At 41.0% G+C, this 26,417-nt stretch overlaps 1 protein-coding gene across 3 annotated transcripts in view; it reads right to left on the bottom strand.

The window, feature by feature from the left end:
• The window catches only part of Abcb4 (ATP binding cassette subfamily B member 4), a 215,940-nt gene that overhangs the window by 103,535 nt on the left and 85,988 nt on the right, over window positions 1-26,417 (bottom strand). Inside the window, exons 16-21 of one of the 3 annotated variants that reach the window (XM_032907037.1) lie at window positions 25,170-25,316; window positions 24,040-24,147; window positions 14,732-14,809; window positions 12,894-12,977; window positions 11,565-11,768; window positions 3,257-3,357 (exon numbers count right to left, since the gene is read on the bottom strand). In XM_032907037.1, coding sequence (XP_032762928.1) covers window positions 3,257-3,357; window positions 11,565-11,768; window positions 12,894-12,977; window positions 14,732-14,809; window positions 24,040-24,147; window positions 25,170-25,316 — 722 coding nt within the window. Of the gene's footprint in view, window positions 1-3,256; window positions 3,358-11,564; window positions 11,769-12,893; window positions 12,978-14,731; window positions 14,810-24,039; window positions 24,148-25,167; window positions 25,317-26,417 lie in introns of those variants that run through there. The other 2 variants (XM_032907035.1, XM_032907036.1) reach the window with 2 other exon arrangements.

The following is a 26,417-nucleotide window of genomic DNA, read 5'->3' as shown; positions in this document are numbered from 1 at the left end:
TGACAGGGGAGCAGGCCTGTCCTTGCATGTGGGCCACAAAAGGCTTTACAAAGGATTAGCATTCCAGGAATTTCTGAACAACATGGGTCTTGGGTGTGGAGGTGTGGGCAGGGAGAGGGTGGGGATTGGCAGACCATTCATCTTTCTATAAACCCACCACCTTTCTTGACATCTTTGCCACTCAGAAACTTTTCCCAGGAAAAGAGAGCCTGCCATGATTGGAAAAACTTCGGTAAGATCCGGCTTTTGCCTTGTGTTAGAACATGGTTTAGCTACGCTTTATGTATTCACGTTTAAAAAGGTACTTTATTTCCATATTACAAAACACAGTCTATTTTTTTAATTAAAGATTTTAGACTTTTAAAAAAGGTTTTGGAGGCTTACAACATCAGGAAGGTTAAAAATCACTGACGTAAAAATACATTTATCCTCTTTTTTTGCTAACATGGAGCTACAGATATTTTTATGTTTATGGATTAAAACATTTTTGTTTTGATGCTGAGAAGGATCCAACTTAAAATTGTTATTTTAAACCTAAACTTAACAGGGATAAAACATAAAGTCCTAGTCTTATAAAAGTTTCTAAATTATTGCTAACTATTAAGGATAATTAAGGAATGCAAGTTGGTCATTAACTGCCTTATAAATGATCCTTTCCTTTAAAGTGTTCAGAAATATTTGAAGCGACGCTAAGATCTAATACCGTTGATAACAGGAATAAGCCTTTCTGCCTCCTGTATATGTCTTCAAGGTCAAGCCTAGGAGAGATAACTAGAAACACACAAAGTTTGCCTATTTTGATAGACCGATGGTCCTCAGGCACTTTAGAGACCTGCAGAATATGGCATTTAAACATGTTTAATGAAAAGCTTTCCATGTAGACACGTCATCTCCTGACAGCACCCCTAATCTCCAACTCCACAGAAGACGGGCACAGAAGACCCTCCACCTGGAGCTCGCTTCAAATGCGTCAAAGCTGGCCACTGGGGAGCAGACTGCTGATTGCTTCTGCTGCTGACAGAACAGTGTCCAAACTATGGACAGGCGGGACATTGGAAAATGTACTACCTCTAGACAAAGATAGAACAGCTTTCCCAAGTTCCTGCTTTACAGATAAGTCTGTCAAGACCTGATAGCTAAAGAAAGATGCCCTACCATCTACAGAGGAGCCTGGGGTCCAGGAAGCTGGTAATTCTCTGTTTTTTAATAGACTCGGGAGCGGCTTGGTCTGCACTTCCTGCTTACTTAGGTAAAATTTATCCTTCTCAGGTCTCTGATGGGCTTGAAGACTACACTAGTGAAAGAACTAACTTTTTACTATTCCTTTATCTAAAGGAACTCAGTTTACAGTGACTGCTCCCAGTAATTAACCGCCCGTGTCTCATGGTGAATAATTGGATGGCAAAAGGTGTGATGTTTGTGTAAGGTCTGAGGTTATAAAAGCCTAAGCGAGGATCTAAGGAAGTGTTTGAGGGTCTAAGAAGGGGTTTTAAGGTTGGTAAATACGAGTTATGAAGGGTTGAGAACATGAAAACTTAGGTAGTGGTAAGAGAGTGGTTTAAGACACAAAGAAGGAATGAAAAATGCCTCAGATAGCTTCCCTCTTTCTGCTGCTCTTGTAGGAAGACTTCCGGAGTGTTAATGCCTTTAACCAAACCCATTCTACTGTAACTTTCACTATGTCCCTAAGGCACGAGTCTGCTGCTCTTCCTACGATGTGAATTTCATCACAGATTACAAACATTCTAGCACACCTGAAATTTACCTCTTTTTGTAAACTTAAAAAGATTATGGCGATCTTCAGGGAATCCATTTGAATCCATCTCTCACAAGTCAAACGGATCCAGATCCCTACTGTCAATCATTAGCTGGTTTCCCCACCTGCCTATTCCTGGGGATGGGATCCCTCCCCTTTTTCCTGGTTTCAGACTCCCCCACATCCCAAGTGCCCCAAGATCATAGGCCTAAAAGTTTCAAATGTACATCCAAGAAAAAAATGTTTTAAACTCCTTAACATTATTGTCTGCCGTGGTGTGTGTGTGTGTGTGTGTGTGTGTGTGTGTGTGTGTGTGTGTGTGTGTGTGTGTGTGTGCCAAGTCCAGGTGCTTCCTCAAAACCTGCATCCAGGATAGGTATGAGGTGGCTTCCTACAGGTGCTGCCATCTACCCTCACAGACACCTCACAGACTCCTCCATCTGGGCCTTGATTTCCCTAGCCCCAGATGGTCCTGCAAAACTTGAACAGCAACCGGCTCCTCCCAGATCTAGCCAGCATTCCAGCTTTTGGATTCCCCATACCAGCAGGAAATAGTCATAAATGATTTCATCACCTCCAGGTTCTCCCAGCATCCCTCAATCTCTACCTGTTATAGGGCATGGCTTGAAAACTTCCCTCTAATCTGAATTACCTGCCAAGGGCTTGGGCTTCCTCTCACCCTTCAGTATTCTCTCTCTCTCTCTCACTCTCTCTCTCTCTCTCTCTCTCTCTCTCTCTCTCTCTCTCTTTTCCATCTCTTTTTCCATCTTCATCTATCTCTTCTTCTCTCTGTCTCTCCCTCCCCTGCCCTCTCCTCCTCCTCCTCCTCCTCCTCCTCCTCCTCCTCCTCCTCCTCCTCCTCCTCCTCCTCCTCTTCCTCCCCTTCTGTCTCCCTCTGCATTTGGACTTCCTTAACCTCGTCCCCTTAGGACGGAGAACTCCCCAAGAGCTGCCCCCAGTAAACCTGTCTTTATACTTTAATTTGTTTTGAATTTACGATAACCTATCACCTTATCCTAGAGGAAAATCTGGGACTCAAGGTTGGCCTTGCTTATGTCCTGGTCACCCTTTACAGTCCTCATGAATACTGCTGGGATAAAGGGAGAAGAGAAGGTCTCACCAGGACAGAATGGAACAGAAAATTTCCTCAGGAGACCCCTCTGTATCACACAACACCTCCAATTTCATGTTCCATAGAGAACCTTCACCCCAATTACAGCAAACAGCAGGGTCATTATCCCACTGGACACCAGAGGCATTCATTGACAGTTGTCCCCTCCACCTCCTCATGTGTCACCAGCCTTCTCGGGTTTAAGTCACAGATGCTCCTGACTCCTGACTAAGCTCAGGTCTCTTCATTTCTCTCTTGACAGTCTCTGGTGTTCCTTCTAGTACTTTCTTCATGTACCTTTTGTCTTTTGGCAAAAGCAATCCTGAAAACTGAAGTCCTGCTTGGAAATCTCCTCAGAGCCCTAGCTCTCTTCAGGGCGTCTTTCTTACCTGTATGGTATCTGCAAGCTCTGGGCATACATAGTTTCAAACTTCTGCTCCCGAGTCAAAGAGACGACAGTGCGGAAGTTTTCAATTGCTTCTGTAGCGATCTGTAACACAACAGACACAGATCAGCAGGCAGTTAATTTGAAGTATATAAACCACATTAATGAAAGCAATTGACTATAATGTATTTAGCATTTAGTATAATCTATGAGCATTTTCTCTACTGAAAAGGAGTATTAAGTAATTTCTCAAAGTGGACTTCAGATCTGTAAGGCAAATCAACTAATTCCCTTAATCCCCACTCCCACCCCCCATAGCAACTAAAGCTGACAGATCGCCTAAAGCCACTGTCTTTATTTGGCTTTAGAAAAGGTAACTTGAGAATTCAGTATGTCCTTTATGGTGCTCTTTCTTCTACAGTGGATATGCTCCATTTAACCTTACAATTGTTGTAGTTTGCTTATTCGTTTATTTGAGATAAGGTCATGCAAAATGTGCAAGACGGGCCTAAAACTCGAGAATTTCTCACTTCTGCCTCAGTGCTGTGGATACTGCCATGGGCCATGATCCACGGCTTTACATATTTTTTTAAATGTAATATTTTTCTCTTCATAAGTCCCATTGTCTTAAAACATAATATCTGGGATATGTTACAAAAGAAAACATTGCATATTATCATATTGCACATTAACTTAAACATTGATTCCTCCCCCAAGCACATACATCTTTAATAATAAAATAGATTTTGAATTCCATCCTGGTTTTGATAAGAGCATTTTCCAAGGTTATTAAATACATGTGGGGTGGTATAGTACACAACCTCAAATTGCCTTCAATTCTTATTAAAATAAGCATTCCCGTAGATATCTGTGAATGTGGGCATTTATCAATATTAAATAATATTTTTAGGAAAAGTTCTTGAAAGTAAAAAACACTGGGTCAAAGAAATCAAATGTTGCTTTCCATTAATGGGTATTAATTGTAGAAATTAACAGAATTCACTGGCATTCCCACATAGTCACAGATCGTGCACACCTCCTCTCCCTCCCTCTCTCCTCACCCCTTCTCAGTCCCACAGTTCCCCTCTCTCATGTTTTTACATATTCTGCACATGAAAGAAAGCACACATTTGTTTGCTGTCTCTTTCAACACAGCGTTCTCCAATTTTACTTTCCTTCGAGTAACAGGATTTTTCTCGTGGCTGAGTAATATTCTATAATACCCATTTACCATATTTTAACCATTTGTCCCTTCTGTGTCTTGGCTGCAGAAAATGAATTTGCAAATTGCTTTGAGTAATATGGACTCTGAATATCTTTATCCCTGATGCATGAACACAGGAGGCTGTTTTTCCTGGTACTGTCTTCGACTTCTTTTCTAAGAATCAGAGTTATTAGGACTTTGCTATAGCTGTCAGGAATGGGATTCCTAATTTGTCTTAGTGAGGTTTTGGTTGCAGTGAAGAACAGCTACTTATATTTGTAAGGTATCTTGTGTTCGTAAATGCTTCTGTAGGGAATTCGTTAGTTCTAGTCTTTCAGTAAAATCTTTTTCTGTTCAATATATGTGGAGAGCAGGATTTTTCTTCTTTTCTATTTTTTTCTATTTCATCTCTTTCCTATAATTTTTCTCAGTTATGATATCTGTAGCTAAAATTGAACAGTAACGATATTAGTTATCCTTACCTTACTTCTGGTTTTAAAGAAATATTTTGTTTTTTTCCATTATTATATTTGTATATCGCCTATTACATATTTGTATACCGCCTAATACATATTTGTACATTAGATACTATATATTTGTATTAGCTAACATATATTCGCTTGTGCATTCATTAGTATGTTGAGGTATGATTATTCTATACTAACTAAAGGCTTTCATCAAGAAGGTATGGGGAATTCTCTTGACGGCTGTGTCTGGACCTCCTTGGCCAACTCTGTGATTATGCACGAACTTCATTTTTCAGTTGTACACGCTGAACCACTCTTGTACTCTAGAGATGATTCCAACTCTATCCGAGAGCACTTGTCCTGTTTTGACTTCTCAAGACAGCATCTCACTGTGTGGCCTAGAGTGTCTTTAACTTGCTATTCTGGATTGACAGCTATCCATCTTCCTTCATCATGAATGTTGGGATCACATGTACTCATGCCCGTCATGCTAAGTTTCTCTTAGCCAGCCTTCATACTCACATTGCATATGTTTTGTAAGGGGTTTTTGCATCTACTGATCAGATATACTGCTGTATAGTTTTTGGGAGGCGGGGGCAATTGTTGTTGTTCTGTGGGGTTGTTTTTGTTTTGTCTCTTCTGTTTTGTCCTTGTCAGGTTTTAGCTGGGTAATGTTAACTTCTTAGCTTCCTAGAATGAGTTTGGAGGGGTTTCTTCCCTTTTTTTTTTTTTTTTTTTTTTTTAATATGTTATAGCTTGGTCTTTTTTGTTAGATACTTATTATCGTTCAATCTCATGTTTTTATTATACTTAGTTTCTTTGCTAGGCCGTATTTGCCCAGAAATTATTCTACTTCTAAATTCGCCACATTATAAGCATTTTTCCCTCTAAAAAATATGCTGATTGGGCTGGAAAATTGGCTTGGCAGTGAAGTGCACATATTGCTCTTCCAGAGGATGCGAATTCAGTTCCCAATAATCACCACAGGTGACTCACAAGACCTGTACCTCCACCTCCTGAGGTAATTGACACCCTGGCCTCTGTGTCACCTGTATTCATGTGCATAAAACAAACACACACACACACACACACACACACACACACACACACACACACACACACATTTCTTTTAAGTGATAAAAAATGTCAAAGCTTAAATGAAAACTTAAAAATCCCCCAGTGATTCTCCAGGCTTCCAGTAGCATTAAGCATACTTTCCCTTTTAAGTTCTGGTTATTTGGATCTTTTCTTTTTGCTAATTGAGTGTTTGGCAATTTGATCTTTTCAACAGACTACCTCTTTGCTTAATTAGTTCTTTAATGATTTATTTTTAATGGATGTGTCTATGCATGCTGTGTGTGCAGTTTCCTGGGTTCTTGTGGAGGCCAGGAAAGGGTTCTGAATCCCCTGGAGCTGGAGTTACAGGCAGCTGTGAGCTGCCTGATGTCGGGGTTGGGAACCAAACTTGGGTCTTTGGAAAGGCAGAGTGACCTTATCCATGGAGCCATCTTTCCTCTTGTTCCTTTATGGTTCTCTCTTATGGTCTCTTCCATTGGTTTGTGTATTATTCTTTGTGCTTTGGTTTGGTTTGCTCTCATTTCTACACAGCCTTATGTGAATCACTAGGCTGAGATCTCTTCATAGTGTAGAACTCACTGCAATAAACGTTCTTCTTAGCATGGCTCTGGGAGTTTCTCCTGCTGTGATCTGAGGATACCAACCGGTTAATTCTTTCAAATCTAGATAATGTATTGGAAAGAGTGGGATAGTCAAACTACTACTGCATTGGAGGCTCAAACCTCCTTTTGGGTCCAGTAGCAGTAAAGACCAATGTTCTGATACTTGGTGCCTGTAAACTTATCCTTTGATGAATTAATTATTCTCTTTTTTTTTTTTTTTGGAGCTGGGGACCGAACCCAGGGCCTTGCGCTTCCTAGGCAAGCGCTCTACCGCTGAGCTAAATCCCCAGCCCTTAATTATTCTCTTAATAAATACCAATCTTCTTTAAACATTGTGATTTTCCTTAAACTCTATTTTATTGGCTATGAGTGTGGCTAAATCTTCTTGGTTCCAGGTTCCATTTGCTTGGACAATTGCTTTTTATCCTTTCACTTGCAGATTGTGGATTTTATCAGTGAGAGTTTCTTTTTTTTTTTTTAACACATATTGCTGCATGTTGCTTCTATATCCATTCATCCAGTTTGTCTTTTAATTGTAGAATTAAGACCATTTATATTTAGAGTTTTTATTAAAAGACATATACTAGTTTATACAATTTTCTTGTTATGTTTTTGTTTCCTCTAATCTTTAAAGTTTGACGGCTTACTGCACCGCTATTTTTCATTAACATATCTTAGTGGTATTTGAAAATAAACTATTTGAACATGGCAGACATACTCTCCCCATGTTTCTGTCATCCAGTTAGGTTCGAATAACATATAACCTCTAGCAATGGCATTTGTTTAGCACATACGTTCCTTGCCACCTTTTATAGTGTGGGTAAAGGAATCTGGAGATGTTAAAAAATAGAAAAATCCCTAGTGAGATTTCAGTCTCTCAGTCACAAGACACACTGTCACTCTCATACTTTCCACCTGTGAATGACAGGGGAAGGATGGACGGTCTCTAGCATCTCTTGGGTCTCTAAAACTATAGGAAACTAAGTTTTTCTTACTGGTTCTTATGGGCTCACATGTCCCTCTCTCAGGCTCTTTCAAGGGTCAGAACTTATGTCAATAAGGATACATCCAAGTAATAACAGTAAGTTATAGAGTAATACCCCAAAGCATTGTTCTCCCCTTATTTCTCACTGAATCCTATGCAAATTACCTAAGTTTGCGAAGGAAATATAAAAAGAAGTCATTTCGTGTGTATCAGTGTGCGCTTTGCCTGCGTTTGCTGTGTGTTTTGCCTGCACGTATGTCTGGGCACCACTTGGAGACTAGGGCATCAGCTCCAACCCAGTCCTTCGGAGGAAGTTCATTCACAGAGACGCTCAGCTGGCAACCCCAGCATGGCTGCTTCTTCCACAGTTGACTTCTGCTCGGTACTCTAAGTCCCCATTTGATGTTACTTCTGTTTGCTCTCTCAGTGGACTAGCCACTGCGGCTGTGCACTCTCAGTGCCTTATTTGCTGACACTTTGCTGACCACCTGTTGCTTCCATCTGTCTACCACTCGCTACTGTTCTATTACTTTGGTTTGATAGCCGTACACTTTATAAATTCATTTAAATCTCAAGGTGTGGCTACAACAGCTCATTCTCTGGATGTGTTCAGCACACACACACACACATGCACACACACACACACACACACACACACACACACACACACTTCCTCTTTCACTCTACTATAATCTCAGCACTAGAGAAGGAGACAGCAGGATCCTTGGGACTTGCTGCCTTGCCTAATCAGTGGGCTTGAGGTCCCAGTGAAGGACTCTGACTCAAAGACACAGCAGATGGCGCTTGAGAAAAGACCCCGGATGCTGACCTCTGACCTCCTGTACGTATGCACAGGCACCAATACTCATATACAACTGCACACTCACACACAAAATATATTTGTCTTAAAAAAAAATCCTGACAGTAAGGAAAAGATGTTAGAGAAAAGAATTTGTTCAGACAATCTTTGTTAGATACATTAAAAATATTTGTAATTATAAATGTTTGAATAGTAGAAGAGCTTCTCTGGGTTAGAAGAACCACTGAACCAACCACAGCAATGTGAAATGGAAAACAAGCTCTGTGGTCCAAAATCAACCAATGTTAAAGGCTTCCTGAACATCACTTTCTAAGGCAAGGATGCTGGGGTGAGTTTGCAAACGCCGTGTTTTCTCAGTGTGCATATTGCTGATAAAAGTGAGGGTGTTTGCAACCCAGACTTTTCACGGAACAATTTCTTCATTACAAGGCACAATGAAGCAATTAGGAAAAACCTTAACTAGAAACATGGGCTCTAAGGCTTCATTCTCTACAAGTTTTAAAGACTAAGCAATCCCCCAAACAAAGAGCTTTTAGCTGAAAGAGTAAAAATGGCACTGCTTCTTTCAGAAAGTACCATTTAAAAATAGTTTTGTAGGAAAAAAATGTACGATTTTGAAAAAAAAAAATGAACCATTTCACTATCCCCCTTACGCCTTCAAAAAAAAAATTAAGTTTGTTTATGGCTTTCAAGACTGAAAAAAACCACAACTTTTTTTTCAATAAATGCTCATTAGTCTGTAGTAACACGACTGAACATAGGCACAAGCCTTCGACAGGGTGGAATCTGTAAGCATATTCCAACATCATAGACTGAAAATGTTGAGCATTACTTACTTCTCAGACACTGTGTGAGGTCCTGACATCCAACACAGGGAGCATGAACAGTCTGTGACATCATACTATCACTATGTAAGGAGGCCCTGACATAACGTTGTTAGGACAGAAGCAGCTCTTGAGTAGACATGTTCTCCTAAGTCACACAGAACTGCTTAGAAACTTCAAGCTTACCTCATTCCTTTAGAGGGAAACCATCAGAGACAGACTCCTGCTTCATGGAACTTAGGTTTTAGCAAGGAAGGCACACAATTCATTAAGAAAGAAAGAAAACAGAAACATCAGAGGATGAGGGGAGGAGGAATGTATACAGGGAGTGGGAAAGGTCTCTGAAAATGCAGCTCAGAAACCTGGATGATGTAAAGGAGCCATCCATCCGTGAGATCTGAGGATATCAGAAAGCGACACAAAGCCCCTGCTGGCGGCAGCAGTGTGGGGAATAAAGTGGCATGCAGGAAAAGAGCGGAGTCATCGAGGACTAGAGCATATGGCGTTTGTAGCCAGATCAAAGCTTGAGTTGAATGCAATTTGTGAGAAGCTGCTGAAAGATTTGAAGTATAGGTTAGCATGATCTGATTTGTATCTGATAGATATGAGAATTGATTTTGTACAAAGAATACAGGAGGATAAGACTAGAGGGAATACATCAGTGGGATGTCCATTACCTTATGACTTTGGACAAGATCCAGGTTCTCTTTACGCTTTGGGCTTTATCATCTCACCAGTAGGTATAATTCTGCATGGTTACTGACAGCATTAAGTAAGGGAATATAGGTATAGCTCATAAGATGGCAGTGGCTATTTAAGTAATTATATGAATGTGATTGATTTTTTAATATTAAATAGGATGATGACTGGTATAGCCACCACCACCATCTCTGTGCACTGTAGCCAGCTAGTACTGAATCCAAGCCTGACCATGATTCAGAAAATCTGCCATAGATACACACATCCAATCCATCTGTATCCAGTTCCTCACTCATGCTGAAATACATTCAAGAGCCTGTATCTGAAGACTGGTTCTTAGGATCACTCATTTTCCTACCTACACTCTAAGATCGTTCAAGAACCCCAGGGCTACACTATCACAATGCTTTGCTCCAAATGAAAAGTCTTCACCACAGAACAAAGAAACCCAGTAAACACTTTGTTAACGGAAGTCATTAACTCAGGAAGTATTCTCTAACTGGGACAAATGTTGCTTGAACCAGAAAATACTGAGGGTATTCACACTGTGATGTTTGAGAAATGATGGTTTGGAGACAAGAAAGCTAATCATACATATTTCCCTCAAAAGAACTCCAGGAGAGAGGATGAGGAATCTTGGTGATGATTAATCTCCAGGAATTTCCTCATCATTCATGTCAACGAGGTGCATGGCTATGAGACAAAGTGCCAAACACACACCTACTAGGAACCCAAACTGCTTCCACCCCCTGGGGACCTGGCCCTAAGTCTTGGGAGTGTGGAATGTCTATCAGTGGATACAGCCTCAGTAGACACTGAGCTCATTTATGGGGGCAGCTCTGTTCCAAATTCATTTCCACAGAGAGCATGTGCTATATGACTACCTCTACCATAGCAGAATGTAGATTTCTAGCTAACTGGAGTGCCACACCTCAGTTTGAATTCTGGCTCCACGAGCGATGGGATCTAAAGTAGTGAGGCATACCTTACATATCTGCTAGCCTCACCTGAAAATGAAAATGAGGTTTTACCAGAACATACCTGGTTGGGTCTTACTGCAGGAAACAAAACATTTGCCGGGAAATCCAGTAAGTCCCACAAAAGCGTTTGGTAAGTTGTGAAACAAAAATTAGCTGGATGTGCACAACAATCAGGGTTGAGTGAAGGGGAACAGGCGTGGGAGGAAGGAGGAGGCATGCTACGGGGAAAGAACCATAATCTAAGACGGGAAGAATAGACACCTGTTGGACTTTCCCCTGAGTGTCCGCCATCATGCATTACAAAGCAGGTCTACGTTCCTGAGAAAGGAATGGGTTAGAGAAAGAGAAGGTAGGAGAGAAGAAAAGGGAGGAAGGAAGGAGTGGGCTGGATGGGAACCCAGGAGAAAGTAGAGATAACGGACAAAACCCAGAAAAGCTGTCAAAAGCAGCTGTCAATCTCTGAGGCACAGATGCACTGCCTGCTTTCCCTCAGCTATGAATCTGCAGAGAACTAACGTTTCCTCAAAGAATGCTTAGAAGGACATCCCCAGAGCACAGCCGGTGACAGGGAATTGCCAAACATCACCACCAAGAGTCGTTTTTTTTTTTTTTTTTTTTTTTGCCAGGTAAGAATTGCGCTTTAGTTCAACTCACCTTCCCAGAGATCTCTAGCTCTTTCTTGTCTTTCAAGGCTTGACCAGACAACAGTTTCATTTCAATAATTCCACCCAAGACAATGAGTGGTATAATTACTACAAGTAAAAGTGTAAGCTGCCATCCATAGACTAAGGATAATATAATTCCTGTGCCAAGGTTTGCTACATTCTGGGTAACTACAGCAAGCCTGGAACCCATAGCCTGAAAAACATCAAATTAGAGACATTTTTAAATTAAAAGTAAAACCCATGTTTGTGAATTGGGACAATTTCCTTTCATCCAAGTACACTAATCATCTTCTCGGTTACTAAAGTGGTTTACTTTTTAAGTTGATTGTGTTTCTAAGATGAGGATTTCCCTGACTTCTACATAAATGTGAACGTGGATCGATACTCCAGCATTCAGCTAGCTTTTCCCTCTGTTCCGATTTCTTGTGTTTGTATTGCTGTACGTATGTCAATGTGTGCTTTTGTGGTTCATGTATGGAGGCTAGAGCAGATATACAGTGTCTTCTACTGTTTGCTGTTCTCGAATTAACTACCTGCTTGTTCATGAACTCCTAGGGATCACCAAATTTATTTTAATAGAAGCTCCATCTGTAACCTGAAATGGCATCAGTGCAGGTCTATTGTAGAAGAAGCCTGAAGGATGATGAAGGTTCAGGGTTGGGGGAACACAGCAGTGATCATATACGTTTGAATTTTCCCATCGTCTTCTTGATTATTGCTAAGGGGTGGGTATAGGAGAGACTGTAATTCTTCCACCAGAAATCAAAATCTCATGATTTGAGAATTCAATGTTACTCCTTCTGTGCAGGTAATAATTTGTAATATATGCTTTGTTTCCTGCAATCATTTTAAGGAAAATTTTCTTCCCTCTGCTTTGAAGACCTAGAAACACATCCCATGTGTCCTTTCTTAAGTGGCAAGTACAACTGTATGTTGATTAAGCAGTAAGGCACAGAGACAGACCCTGGGAGACACGCTGTTAGCCCATTGGCAACAGTCACTCCTCAAGTAAGTCTAATGGGCACAAGACTGCACAAGGTGGTTCCTTTTCTAACAATTTTTCTCAGTGCTCCCTGTTAATAGCATGAAAAACAGCAAAAATGCAAGAATGCTTTTAAGTTATATTCATACTATGTGATGTGTTTTTAATTTTATACCTTTGCTACAACCCTTGTGATACCCCAGGGAGTTAGATGAATATTTACATTTTCCCCCCTCTATCCCCTATTTACATTTTCTTAAAGCTAGTTAGTCACTAGCACCTACAAGGAGGAGAAAACTGGTCTCATGCAGACACCCACCCAGAGGCAGCACATACCCCTTTAACATTAGAAGCGTCACTAGCGAGCCTGGTAGTCAGAGAGCCAGTGGTGTTTTTATGGTCATCAAACCAGCTTATATCCTGTAACACAAAGGGAAGTTTTTAGAAAGTGAAACTTTTAGATCTAGGAGAGAGTGACAACACTAGCGATCAGATATTCCCCCGCAACTAGCATTCAGAAGTTAATGTTCAGTAGACAGAAGAGAGAGCTAACAGACAAACACATGACTGGACTATTTTATTTGTTCATTTATACCAACAAAAATTCTACTTGTCTCCAGCATAACTCCAAGTGTAGAACGGTGAAGAATAGCAATGTTGCTGTCAATGTCAAGCTTCAGCTCTAGGAGTTTACACTGTCCAGACAGAAACTAACACTTGGCCAAAAACATATCAAAGAAGGGCAAGCAAGTGAGTACAGATGTGGAGTAAGCACTTATCTAAGGTGATCAGACAGGAAACGATGAAGAAGAGAGCACCAAGCAGAAAGAAGATGTAGTATGGTGGCCCCAGGACCACGACATACTAAATCTGTGACGGAAAGCTATCAGGCTGTGGCAGCCTAAACAGAACAAGCCCCATGTCTTCCTCTGGATCCCTTTGTCCTACCAGATTCCCCTGAACCTCTCTGCTCAGTTTCCTACAGAGTCAGGAAGACACCACATACTGGACAAAGGTGCGTTGCAGATTACCTAGGTGGGGATGGTGAGACCCGGTGAGCATGGCCTTCAGCAACTGGAGAGACTATACAGAATTCCCTGCTAGACATGTGTTACATCCACACTGGGATGAAGGTGGGGGTAACAAAACCATCCACGAGGTTGATGAACAACTGGTGGAGCGGTAGAATACTGGACTTCCAGGGAAGTCATTAAGGGTTTAGTCTGAACAATGGGTAGAGAGAAGAAAGAGTAGGTATGGAGTAAGCCTGCTGAGGAAACAGAAGTCAAAGCTCATCTTTCCATTCATAGCAAATGGCTAGTGATCACAAACGTTTTAAAGTCATATGCAAATTTCTCACAGTTATTTAAAAAAAAAACCTCTTTCAACCTGGCTGCCCTGGGATACTCTCCCAGATCCTACTTCTTTAAGGAAAATATCCACTATTTTGAGCTTGTTAAAGGTACAAAGTGGGAGGTGCACTCTGTCCTGCTAAATCACTGAGCCAACACAGCATATGGGTTACCCTAGGGACTGGACAGATGGTTCAGCAGTTAAGAGCACTGATTGCTCTTCCAGAGGTCCTGGGTTCAATTCCCAGCAACATGGTGGCTCATGACCATCTGTAGTGGGGATCCTATGCCCTCTTCTGGTGTGTCTGAAGACAGTAACAGTGTACCCACATACATGAAATAAATAAATCCTAAAATAAAAAATAGTAGAGCTGAACTTAAAAAAAAAAAAAACAAAAAACTAGGAAAGATGAAGCAAGTGATGATTGGAAGTTTATGGAGTGAACGGTACGGAGGGTATTTCCTGAGGGCAAGACTCATGACAAAGTATTCCAGATTCACAGGAGAGAGAAGAAAGGAGTGGAGCATGCACAAAACTGAGGATTACTTCAACTTCTGTCATCCTTCAGTGATGGACCAAAAGGCTGGAGGAGACTACTCTGGACATTCTGTTTGTCTCAACTCAGTCTGGTTTCTTGTGCCCGCCAGCAGCAAGCAGACTACAGGTCCACAGACAGATGTTCCACCAGCATCTCAAGGTGAGGCTGAGGGGCCATGCAGGATCTCTAGCTAACAAATGTGCCAGAGCTCCTACAATCTGTGTCCACGGGGCACACGAGAAAAGTTGTACTCACCCCAGGGTACAACCCTTAATAGCCATACCTGTCTCAGCATGGATTTGAAGACCATGTATCGGAGTCGCTTGGTGAGGATCTCTCCAGCTTTGCCAAATGTGAAGCCCTGAGAAGAATAAGAAGACAGCACACAGAAGACTGGTCAGAGACTCGGACACCAGTGACATAGCAGGAAGAGGGATCGGTGTTACAGCTAAGGGAATGCATGATCATGTATGAAAGTCACAGCCTCAGTTCCTGGGTTTGCTGTGGTGCTGTGACTCTATGCTATTGTGCCAGATATGTAGCTGCTTTAGTGAGAGAGCTCCAGAGCCCAGTTCTGACAGCAAACACCAATGATTCCCAGTTAGTGACAGGGTATCCAGAAGTGTACTACAAATGCATTTATGTGCCCAACCCACCCTAGCCCCACTTATCTCCCCAACTGTTCAACAGCAATCACTTAGAAAGATGCTGTTATGCCAAAGGCTGGACAGTCTAGACAAGTCGTGTGGTGGTTTGAATAGGTGTGGCTCCCAGACTCATGTGTTTGAATGCTTGGCCCATGGAGAGTGGCACTATTACGAGGTGTGGTATTGTTGGAGGAAGTGTGCCATTATGAGAGCTGACTTTGAGATCAACTATACTGAAGTTCAGTGTGGAACACGGTCTCCTTGCTGTCTGCATATAAAGATGAAAAACTCTAGGATCCTCCAGCACCATGAGTCTGCTTCCCACCATGAGGATAATGAATTAGACCTGTGAAACTGTAAGCTAGCCCCAATTAAATGTGTGTGTGTGTGTGTGTGTGTGTGTGTGTGTGTGTGTGTGTGTGTGTGTGTTGGTCATGGTGTTTCTTCACAGCAACAAAATCTGTAACTAAGACAAGCTGTAAACGTAAATTATTATCTAACCAGAACACTTGTGGGACAGAAAAGAAGGGCTGTTAATGGCTCCACAAGAACCTCAGGTAAAATCTGGAAAAAAAGAGTTTACAGTCACCCGTCCATAAGGGAGGAACCGAAAAAGTCAAACTTTGCTATCAGAACAGATTGAGGAAGGTGGCTCACCAAGAGGAAGCCTTTTATCTTCTATCTCCCCGTTCTGCAAGGCTATACACCTCAGTGTCTGGAGGAGGGACAGTAACTAGGAAAGAACACTAAGATACACATCTGCTGTTGTGCCAGGCCACATCGTGGAAGGAACAACAACCAAGTCCTCACTATGACAAGTGTGGGGACTAGGGAGCGGCAGGATCCCCCTTTTTGTTGGAAACTGGAAGCAGCAACACACAGAAGAGCCATGGAGAAGCGGCGTGGGAAAGGCTGTGCTGTGTAACAAAGAAGGGAAGTCCTAATTCCATCCCTGTAAGCTCCTGCAGGGTTAGAGAAATGGAAGAGGCCAGCTGGATATTCCTTTGTGCTCCCAAGTTGCATTCTGAGTGTTACCGAGAGAAAGGGAGGAAAGACGTGCAGAGGACACACAAGCCAAGATCAAAAGGGAAGCCAGGGACTGTGTAAGTAAGGTCAGATAGGGCCACAAGCAGGTTTCTGCTCTTGGACAAAAGGGCACATGGAAGGTCTTTCTCATTTTGAATTTACTATACTAAATGGGTTGTTACCTGGCTGGAATATGCAATGGGAAAGTTGTTACAACTATTTTTGTAGAGAGCTATCTTCTGTTACACAGTGGGCTACATGCTACATGCATGATCTCATAACCCCATAACCATCATGCTTAAAACCAAATTGGGGAGTTTGAGTAGTTGAAATGTTTCCAGAGTACACAACTCAACAGGGCCATAATCAGGTTTACAGAGAGCAATGCAGATTTGGTCTGACTGCCTGTCTCTCACTGAGGTCCCTGCCTGTTTCTAAGATGAGCAGTTGGGCATTCTGCCCTTCCCAGCATGGACTGGAAATCTGTGGGGGTCCTGGGATCCACTGACTGTCCCTCAGGGTGGTTTGGAAGTTTACAGGTCTGAGTCATGGCAGACTCAGTTTCCCCAGCCCAGCCAGATTATGAGGGAGTGCTTTTCACTCCTCACAAGTCACTATCCCAACTGCCAAAGCTCAAAGATACCTCCCTCCCAATCCCTTACCTACTCTGCACAGAATAACTGAAATTACTCCAAACGCTTGTGACTCTCTCGCTCTAGGCAATGTCCTATTTATTCTAACAAGATGGAGTTCCACAATCTTTTAGGCACCTAGTCAAATAACCATTTTACTCATTTTCTTTTACCTCCAACAATGTTCAGGAACCATGTCTTGTCCACTGAATTATTAAAACATGTCTAGAATGTGTTCAGAGCTGGAGAGATGGTTCAGTTGTTAAGAGCACTGGCTGCAGTTCCGTAGGATACTGGTTACATTTTGAGCACTCACATGGTGGTTCTGAAGCATCCGTAACTCCAGTTCTAGGGAACTGATCTCCTTCAAACTTCAGGTGGTACCAGGCACATATATGGTGCACAGACATAAATCCATGCAAAACATTCTTACACCAAAAAACAAAATTTTAAATTAAAAAATCCCAGAATGTATTAAAAACCTATTCAGAGTTTCAGCTATAGTATTTCATGTGGGTAATCACTGTCTCATTGAATGGGTTATTTCCTAATTTTTTCTCATATAACTGGGATGGCTAATTTGGACATATTTTCTCTTAATCATTACAGGGTGACATTTCCCTTATTTTGGAGAAAGGAAGCTCAGGGACAGACAGGTAAAATGAGTAATTTCCCTATGGATACATAATTGGCTATGTATGCAAATGACAGAAAGACCTATCAGAGTCCACACTGCATGCCTTTCTACACCATATTGTGAGAACATTTAATTTCTTTGCAACTGAATTTGAGTCATATGGTTTTTAGGCTGCAAAAAAGTGTGAAGAATGTGTCCTAAGTGCTTTAAAAAAATGATTGGCTTTTAATGATTCTTCTATCATTGGAAGGGTTCTTCCCCTGTAGTAAGAGCATCACTGGGTCAAATGTTGTATTTGGAGAAACGGTAGAGAGAAGAAGGCAAAGCCACAGACTGTTGTAGCCCAGGTAAGGAAAGAGGAACCACGCAAACAGGCAAATTAAATACATCTTTGCAAATCTTCCATAATGAATGCAGAAATAATGAGACTTCCGGTCTCCATCTGCACCCAGAGCTAAGGCTGTCCCACAGCCCAGAGGACTCAAAACCGACCTGCAGAGAGCTGGTCTGGAAGAAGCACACTCCCTCCTAAGCTCATAGGTGGGACCCCATTTTCAATCCACTGACTGTCCAAGGAGAGACCCACTGGTAACACTCGGGGTGCTGGAGCCACAGCGTGGCCTGGGACAGGACCCTTCCAGTATCCATCTGTGCCCAGAGCTAAGGCTGTCGTACAGCTCTCTGGACCCAAAACAGGACTTGAGAGAGCTGGTCTCCCAGAACCACTATTACTGCTAAGATCATAGGTTCACAGACTCACAGACTCACAGGTTCACAGGAGGGACAAGCTCCAGTCAGAGACAATAAGACTACCTGAAATCAGAGATAACCAGATGGTGAGAAGAAAACCCAAGAGCCTAAGCAACAGAAATCTAGACTACTTGGCATTATCAGAACCCAGTTCTCGCACCACAGCAAGTATTGGATATCTCAAGCCACTGGAAAAACAAGATTAGGATTTATAATCACGTTTCATGATGATGATAGAGGACTTTAAGGACATAAGTAACTCCCTTGAAGAAATGCAGGAGAGGCCTGGAGAGATGGCTCAGCAGTTAAGAACACTGACTGAGGACTCAGCTATACCACTCCTGGGCATATACCCAAAAGGTGCTCCAACATATATATAACAAGGACACATGCACCACTATGTTCATAGCAGCCTTATTTATAATAGCCAGAAACTGGAAAGAACCCAGATGTCCTTCAACAGATGAATGGATACAGAAAATGTGGTACATTTACACAATGGAGTGCAACTCAGCTATTTAAAACAATGACTTCATGAAATTCATAGGCAAATGGATGGAACTAGAAAATATCATGCTGAGTGAGGTAACCCAAACACAAAACACACACACTGTATGCACTCACTGATAAGTGTATATTAGTCTAAAAGCTTAGATTACTCAAGATACAATCCATAGACCACATGAAGCTCAAGAAGAAGGACAACCAAAGTGTGGATGCTTCTTAGAAGGGGTTACAAAAATATTCTTAGGAGGAAATTCGGAGACAAAGTTGGGAACAGAGACTAAAGGAAAAGCCATCCATAGACTGCCCTACCTGGGGATCCAGCCCATATACAGCCACCAAACCCAGACAATATTGATGGAGCCAAGAAGTGCAAGGTGACAGGAGACTGATATAGCTGTCTCCTAAGAGGCTCTGCCGGAGCAGGGCAAATACAGACATAAATGCTCACAGCCAACCAGTGAAGTAAAAATGGGGTCCCCAATAGAGGAATCAGAGAAAGGATTGAAGGAGCTGAAGGGGTTTTCAACCGCATAAGAACAATAATAACCAACCAATCAGAGCTCCCAGGGGCTAATCCACCATCCGAAGAGTACACATGGACAGACCCATGGCTCCAGCTGCATATGTAGTAGAGGATGGCCTTGATGGGCATCAATGGGAGGAGAAGCACTTGGTCTTGTCAAAGTTCAATGCCAGGGATAGGGGAAGGTCAGGGTGGGGAGATGGAAAGGGGTGGGTGGGGGAGCATCCTCATAGAAGCAGGGGGAGGGAGAATAGGACAGGGGGGTTATGGAGGGGAAATTGGGAAAGAAGATAACATTTGAAATGGTAAAAAAAAAAAAGAAAAAAAAAAGAAATATAAGAGAACACAGGTAAATAAGTAGAAGCCCTGAAAGAGGAAACAGAAAAATTCCTTAAAGAGTTGCAGGAAAGCACAACCAAATAGGTGAAGGAATTGAACTAAATCATCCAGGATTTAAGAATGAAAATAGAAACAATAAAGAAATCACAAAGGGAGACAATCCTGGAGATGGATAACCTAAAGAAAGAGATGCCCATAAACATACAAGAAGCCTACAGAACTCCAAATAGACTGGACTAGTAAAGAAATTCCTCCCATCACACAAAAGTCAGAACACCAGATACACAAAACAAAGAAGAATATTAAAAACAGTAAGGGAAAAAGTCAAATAACATATGAAGGCAGAACTATCAGAGTTTCACCAGACTTCTCAACAGAGAATATGAAAGCTAGAAGATCCTTGGTAGATGTCATACAGACCCTAAGAAAACACAAATGTCAGCCAAGACTACTACATCCAGCAAAACACTCAATTCCTGTGAAGAAATCAAGATATTCCCCCTTAAAAACAAATTTACACATTATCTTTCCACGAATCCAGGCCTACAAAGGATAATAGAAAATTCAAACTCAAGAAGGGAAACTACAGCCTAGAAAAAGCAAGAAATTAATCTTTCAACAAACCTAAAAGAAGATAGTCACACAAACATAGTTCCACGTCTAACAACAAACACAACAGGAAACAATAGTCACTATTCCTTAATATCTCTTAGCATCAATGGACTCAATTACCCAATAAAAAGACATAGACTAACAGACTGGATATGGAAAGAGGACCCAGCATTTTGTTGCATACAGAAAGGACACCTCAGTGACAAAGACAGACACTACCTCAGAGTAAAACGCTGGAAAACAATTTTCAAAGCAAATAAGTTGAAACAAGCTGGAATAGCCATTCTAATATCCAATAAAATCAATTTTCACCCAAAAGTCATCAAAAAAACATAAGGAAGGTCACTTCATACTCATCAAAGGAAAAATCTACCAAGATGAACTTTCAATTCTGAACATTTATGCTCCAAATGCATAAATGAACTCACATTCATAAAAGAAACTTTACTAAAGCTCAAAGCACACATTGCACCACACACAATAATAGTGGGATATTTTAACACCCCACTCTCATCAACGGACAGATCATGGAAACAGAAACTAAACAGAGACATAGTGAAACAGAAGTTATGAACCAAATTGATTTGACAGACATCTGTAGAACATTTCATCCTAAAACAAAGGCACATACCTTATTCTCGGCATCTCCTAATTCCTTCTGAGAAACTTACCATATAATGGGTCACAAAACAGGCCTCAACAGATACAAGAAGATTAAAACAATCCCATGCATTTTATCAGATCACCACAGACTAAGGCTGATCTTCAATAACAACAAAAACAACAGAAAGACCATATACACATGAAAGTTGAATAACGGTCTACTCAATGACAACTTGGTCAAGGAAGAAATAAAGAAATTAAAGACTTTTTGAATTTAATGAAAATGAAGGCACAACATATCCAAACTTATGGGACACAAGGAAAGCAGTGCTAAGAGGAAAACTCATAGCTCTGAGTGCCTCCTAAAATAAATTGGAGAGAGCATACACTAACAGCTTGACAGCACACTTAAAAGCTCTAGAACAAAAAGAAGCAAATATACTCACGAGGAGTAGACGACAGGAAATAATCAAACTCAGAGCTGAGATCAACCAAATAGAAACAAAAAGAACTACACAAAGAATCAACAAATCCAGGAGCAAGTTCTTTGAGAAAATCAACAATAGATAAACCCTTAGCCAGACTAACTGGAGGGCACAGAGAGTGTATCAAAATTAACACAATCAGAAATTAAAAGGGAGACATAACAACAGAATCTGAGGAAATTCAGATCCTACTACAAAAGCCTATACTCATCAAAACTGGAAGATCTGGATGAAATGGACAATTTTCTGGACAGATACTAAGTACCAATGTTAAATCAAGATCAGACAAAACATCTAAACAGACCCATAACCCCTAAGTAAATAGAAGTAGTCATTAAAATTCTCCCAACCAAAAAAAGTCAGGACCATATGGGTTTAGTATAGAATACTATCAGACCTTCAAAGAAGACCTAAAGCCAATACTCTTCAAATTATTACCCAAAATCTTATAAACAACTTCAGCAAAGTGACTGGATATAAAATTAACTCAAACAAATCAGTAGCCTTCCTCTACTCAAAGGATAAAAAGGCTGAGAAAGAAATTAGGGAAATGACACCCTTCACAATAGTCACAAATAATATAAAATACCTTGGTGTGACTCTAACCAAGCAAGTGAAAGATCTGTATGACAAGGACTTCAAGTCACTGACAAAAGAAATCAAAAATCTCAAAAGATAGAAAGATTCCCCATGCTCATGGATTGGCAGGATTAATATAGTAAAAATGGACATCTTGCCAAAAGCAATCTACAGATTCAATGCAATCTCTATTAAAATCTATCTCAATTCTTTATAGAGTTAGAAAGAGCAATTTCCAAATTCATTTGGAATAGCAAAAGCCAGGATAGCAAAAACTATTCTCAACAATAAAAGAACTTTAGGGGGAATAATCGTCCCTAACCTCTAGCTGTATTACAGAGCAGTAGTGATAAAAAAAAAACTGCATGGTGTTGGTACAGGGACAGACAGGTAGATTAATGAAATAGAACTAAAGACCCAGAAATGAACCCACACACCTATGGTCACTTGATCTTTGATGAAGGAGCTAAAACCATCCAATGGAAAAAAAAGATAGCATTTTGAACAACTGGTGCTGGTTCAACTGGAGGTCAGCATGTTGAAGAATGCAAATTGATCCATTCTTATCTCTTTGTACAAACCTCAAGTCCAAGTAGACCAAAGACCTCCACATAAAACTAGATATACTGAAACTAATAGAAGAGAAAGTGGGGAAGTGCCTCAAACACAGGGGAAATTTTTCTGAACAGAACACCAATGGCTTATGCTCTAAGATTAAGAATCAACAAATGGGACCTCATAAAATTGCAAATCTTCTGTGAGGCAAAAGACACTGTCATTAGGACAAAATGGCAACCAGCAGATTGGGAAAAGATCTGTACCAATCCTACATGTGATAGAGGGCTAATATCCAATATATACAAAGAATTCAAGAAGTTAGGTTCCAGAGAATCAAATAATCCTATTAAAAATGGGGTACAGATCGCTTCTCGGCCTTTTGGCTAAGATCAAGTGTAAAAATGGGGTACAGAGCTAAACAAAGAATTCTCAAGTGAGGAATACTGAATGGCTGAGAAGCATGTAAAGAAATGTCCACCATCCTTAGTCATCAGGGAAATGCAAATCAAAACAACCCTGAGATTCCACCTCACACCAGTTAGAATGGCTAAGATCAAAAACTCAGGTGACAACAGATGTTGGCGAGGATGTGGAGAAAGAGGAACATTCCTCCATTGTTGGTGGGATTGCAAACTGGTACAATTACTCTGGAAATCAGTCTGGCAGTTCCTCAGAAAACTGGATTTGGACTACCTGAGGACCCAGCTACACCATTCCTGAGCATCAAAAGATGCTCCAACATATAACAAGGACACATGCTCCACTATGCCTTATTTATAGTAGCCAGAAGCTGGAAAGAACCCAGATGTCCTTCAACAGAAGAATGGATACAGAAAATATGGTACATCTACACAATGGTGTACTATTCAGCTACTAAACCAATGACAACATGAAATTCTTAGGCACATGGATGGAACCAGAAAGTATCATCCTGAGTGAGGTAACTCAGTCACAAAAGAACACACGTGGTATGCACTCACTGATATTAGCTCCAAAGCTTGCAATACCCAAGAAACAATTTACAGATCATATAAAGCTTAAGAAGAAGAAAGACCAAAATGTGGATGCTTCAGTCCTTCTTAGAAGGGAGAACGAAATACTCACCAGAGGAAATACATGGACAAAAAGTGGAGCAGGGACTGAAGAAAAGTCATCCAGAGACTGCCCCACCTGGGATCCATCCCATATGCAGTTGCCAAACCCAGTCACTATTACTGATGCCAATAGGTGCTTGCTGACAGGAGCCTGACGTGGATGTCTACTGAGAGGCTCTGCAGCTAACCATCAGACTGAGCATGGGATTCCCAATGAGTTACAGAAAGGACTGAACGTGCTGAAGGAGTTTGCAACCCCATAGGAAGAACAACAATATCAACCAACCAGACAACCCCCAGAGCTCCCAGGGATTAAATCACCAACCAATGATGACATGTGGAGGCACGCATGGCTCCAGCCACATATGTAGCAGAAGATGACATTTTCTGGCATCAATAGGAGGAGAAGCCCTTGGTCCTGTGAAGGCTGGTTTCCCCAGTGTAGGGGAATTCGAGGTGGGAGTGGGTGGATTAGAGTGGGAGCATCTTCATGGAAGAAGGGGAAAGGGTAAGGGGACGGGAGAGGGGCGATAGGGGATAACTTTGAAATGTAAATACATAAAATATCCAATAAAAAAAGAAAGAATATAGACACTTACTTGAAAGAAGTATGTAACAAAAGAAATCATTCCCATGACCAGAAAGAGAAGGGAAAACAAGTTACAATTCCGTTGTTTGGTTTCATGGTCGTCATCTCTTGAAAAAACCTGTGGCAAAATATTTGACAAATTCTTAGTTTTATGGCTGAGGAAGGCATCCTGCCTAGAGCCCATTCCCCCATCTCACACAGTTTGGCAGGGGAAGGCAGACTTTGTATAATGGAATAAAGTTGGCCTCCAAAATGCTGACCTCCAAAGCATCTGCATTCTGCTTTGCTTCAAGACAGAGGGAGTCTACCATTCACAGACTCATCCAATATTGGGGGGTCCATATAGACTAATGCGTGTCACCCTACTGTGGAATGAATTATAATAAACTCTCTCCACTTAGAATCTTGGCAAGGAACAATATTGTTCAACAACTCTTTGTTTTACTCTGTGAAGATTTCCAAGTACCCCAAGCTGTCTCTGTTTGGAACTGGAGAACCTTAGGGATCTCATCTCTAAAGAAAATGGAGTCTCTTCCTCTTAGCAGCCACTGTGGGGCCTCGTGAAATGTCCTCCGCCCACACTGGCCTGTTGACTGGTGTGGTATTATGAGTCTGCTTAGGCTACTACGTTGTCAAGATTTCATGGATGTAGTTCCCATGTCATTCAGCACCAGGTATCCTGATTCTCTGGCTCTTACAATCTTTCTGCCCGTAAATGGCTCATTTTATCAACTCTTTATCCGTATTTCTTTGCATTTTTCCACTAAATGGACTCAGTCGGTGGGTGTGTGTGTGTGTGTATGTGTGTGTGTGTGTGTGTGTGTGTGTGTGTGTGTGTGAGTGTATGTATGTATGTATAAAACAATAATAATTACAAAAGAGAGCAGGTAGTATGTAGACATGAGGAGTTGGAGGGGGTTGGAGGAGATGAAAATGATGTAACTATGGTGCTCTTGTAAGAAATTCTCAAACAATTGAAATTTTAATAAAATATTAGGTTTCCTCTTAAAAATTAGACTTTTCCCACTAATGGCCACACACTTTTCTGATTTATTGTCAATGGTACAAACAGAAACAATTTATTTACTCTTCATCAGTAAACACAAACAAATAAATACAAAAATAGATACCAGCACTTACCCCTACAATCTTTGAAAACACTATGGCAAACACTGGTTGTATGCACCCATTTATAACAGCACAAAGTACACCCACAACTAAATATGGCCATTCACTAATATTTAGCTTTAGGATCCGCCAAAAGGAAACCATAGGCACATCTTCATCCTGGAAAACACATACATGACAACAAAATGGTTTACAAAATTGATAATTCAGGGACTAGAGAAATGTCACAGCAGTTGAGGATACTTGCTGGTCTTCCAGAGGACCCATTTCTGTTCCCAGAACCCACAAGGTAGTTCATTATTGCCTATAGCTCTAGTTCTAGCGGATCTGATTTTTGGCCTTTAGGAGCACCACAAACACATGGTACACAGTCATGCATGCAATCAAAGCACTCATACACATAAAAGTATTATTTAAAAATTGATAATTAAAATTGTCCTCTATAGCTCCACCCATACATATTATCATTAATGAATATAAAACTATTTCTTATTGACAAGTACTATCTTTGATGCTAACTCTGACAGTTGCATTAAAAAAAACTAATGATGCTATTACCAAAATTCTTGGCCTAGAATTCTGAAGACAAGAATATTTACAATTAGGAACAAACAGAATAGAAAATCTAATACTGGCAGATGCACCAGAGTCTACTCTTTTTTAAAATCATTAAATCATGTTAACACAAAGTAATTCTGACATTACTGACATCTGAGGTTATAACGACAATGTGCTTCTAACTATTGTAAACATAACCTTGGCAGGCTATGTATTTATTTAAATATATTATGGCTGGACTCTAGCTCTAGCCATCTGTCCAGAATCTTTATGTATGTTAGGAATACAACGGCATACAAAGAAGGGCTGCATGTGACTTGCTATAGTAGATTGTCAAATGAGGGATGAGAGATGTAGGTCATTGGTAAGATGTCCAACTAGAATATATGCTGACCTAGTACCACAAATCCAAAACAAACCCAAAACATGTGGTTACATGTTTTCACTCCTTAAGGGTTAGCCGTCATTTCTGACTTTAGAAGTTCCTGATGATGGCTATCATTGTCAGTTTTACAGGATCTGAATCACCCAAGAGACAAACCTCAGAGTGTACCAGTGAAGGTTCCCAGATTAAGATCTGGTTATCTGATGTGAGAATACGTAGCTGTGAGACTGAATAAAAGAGGGGGTGGGGACCGAATGCAAGCATTCACCCCACTTCCTTCCTCCCTTAAGTTGCTTCGGTGAGGTATTTTTTTGTCA

This window comes from Rattus rattus, chromosome 6 (assembly GCF_011064425.1).
Source record: "Rattus rattus isolate New Zealand chromosome 6, Rrattus_CSIRO_v1, whole genome shotgun sequence".
Taxonomy (NCBI): domain Eukaryota; kingdom Metazoa; phylum Chordata; class Mammalia; order Rodentia; family Muridae; genus Rattus; species Rattus rattus.
This window is presented reverse-complemented; position numbering and strand designations above follow the sequence as displayed.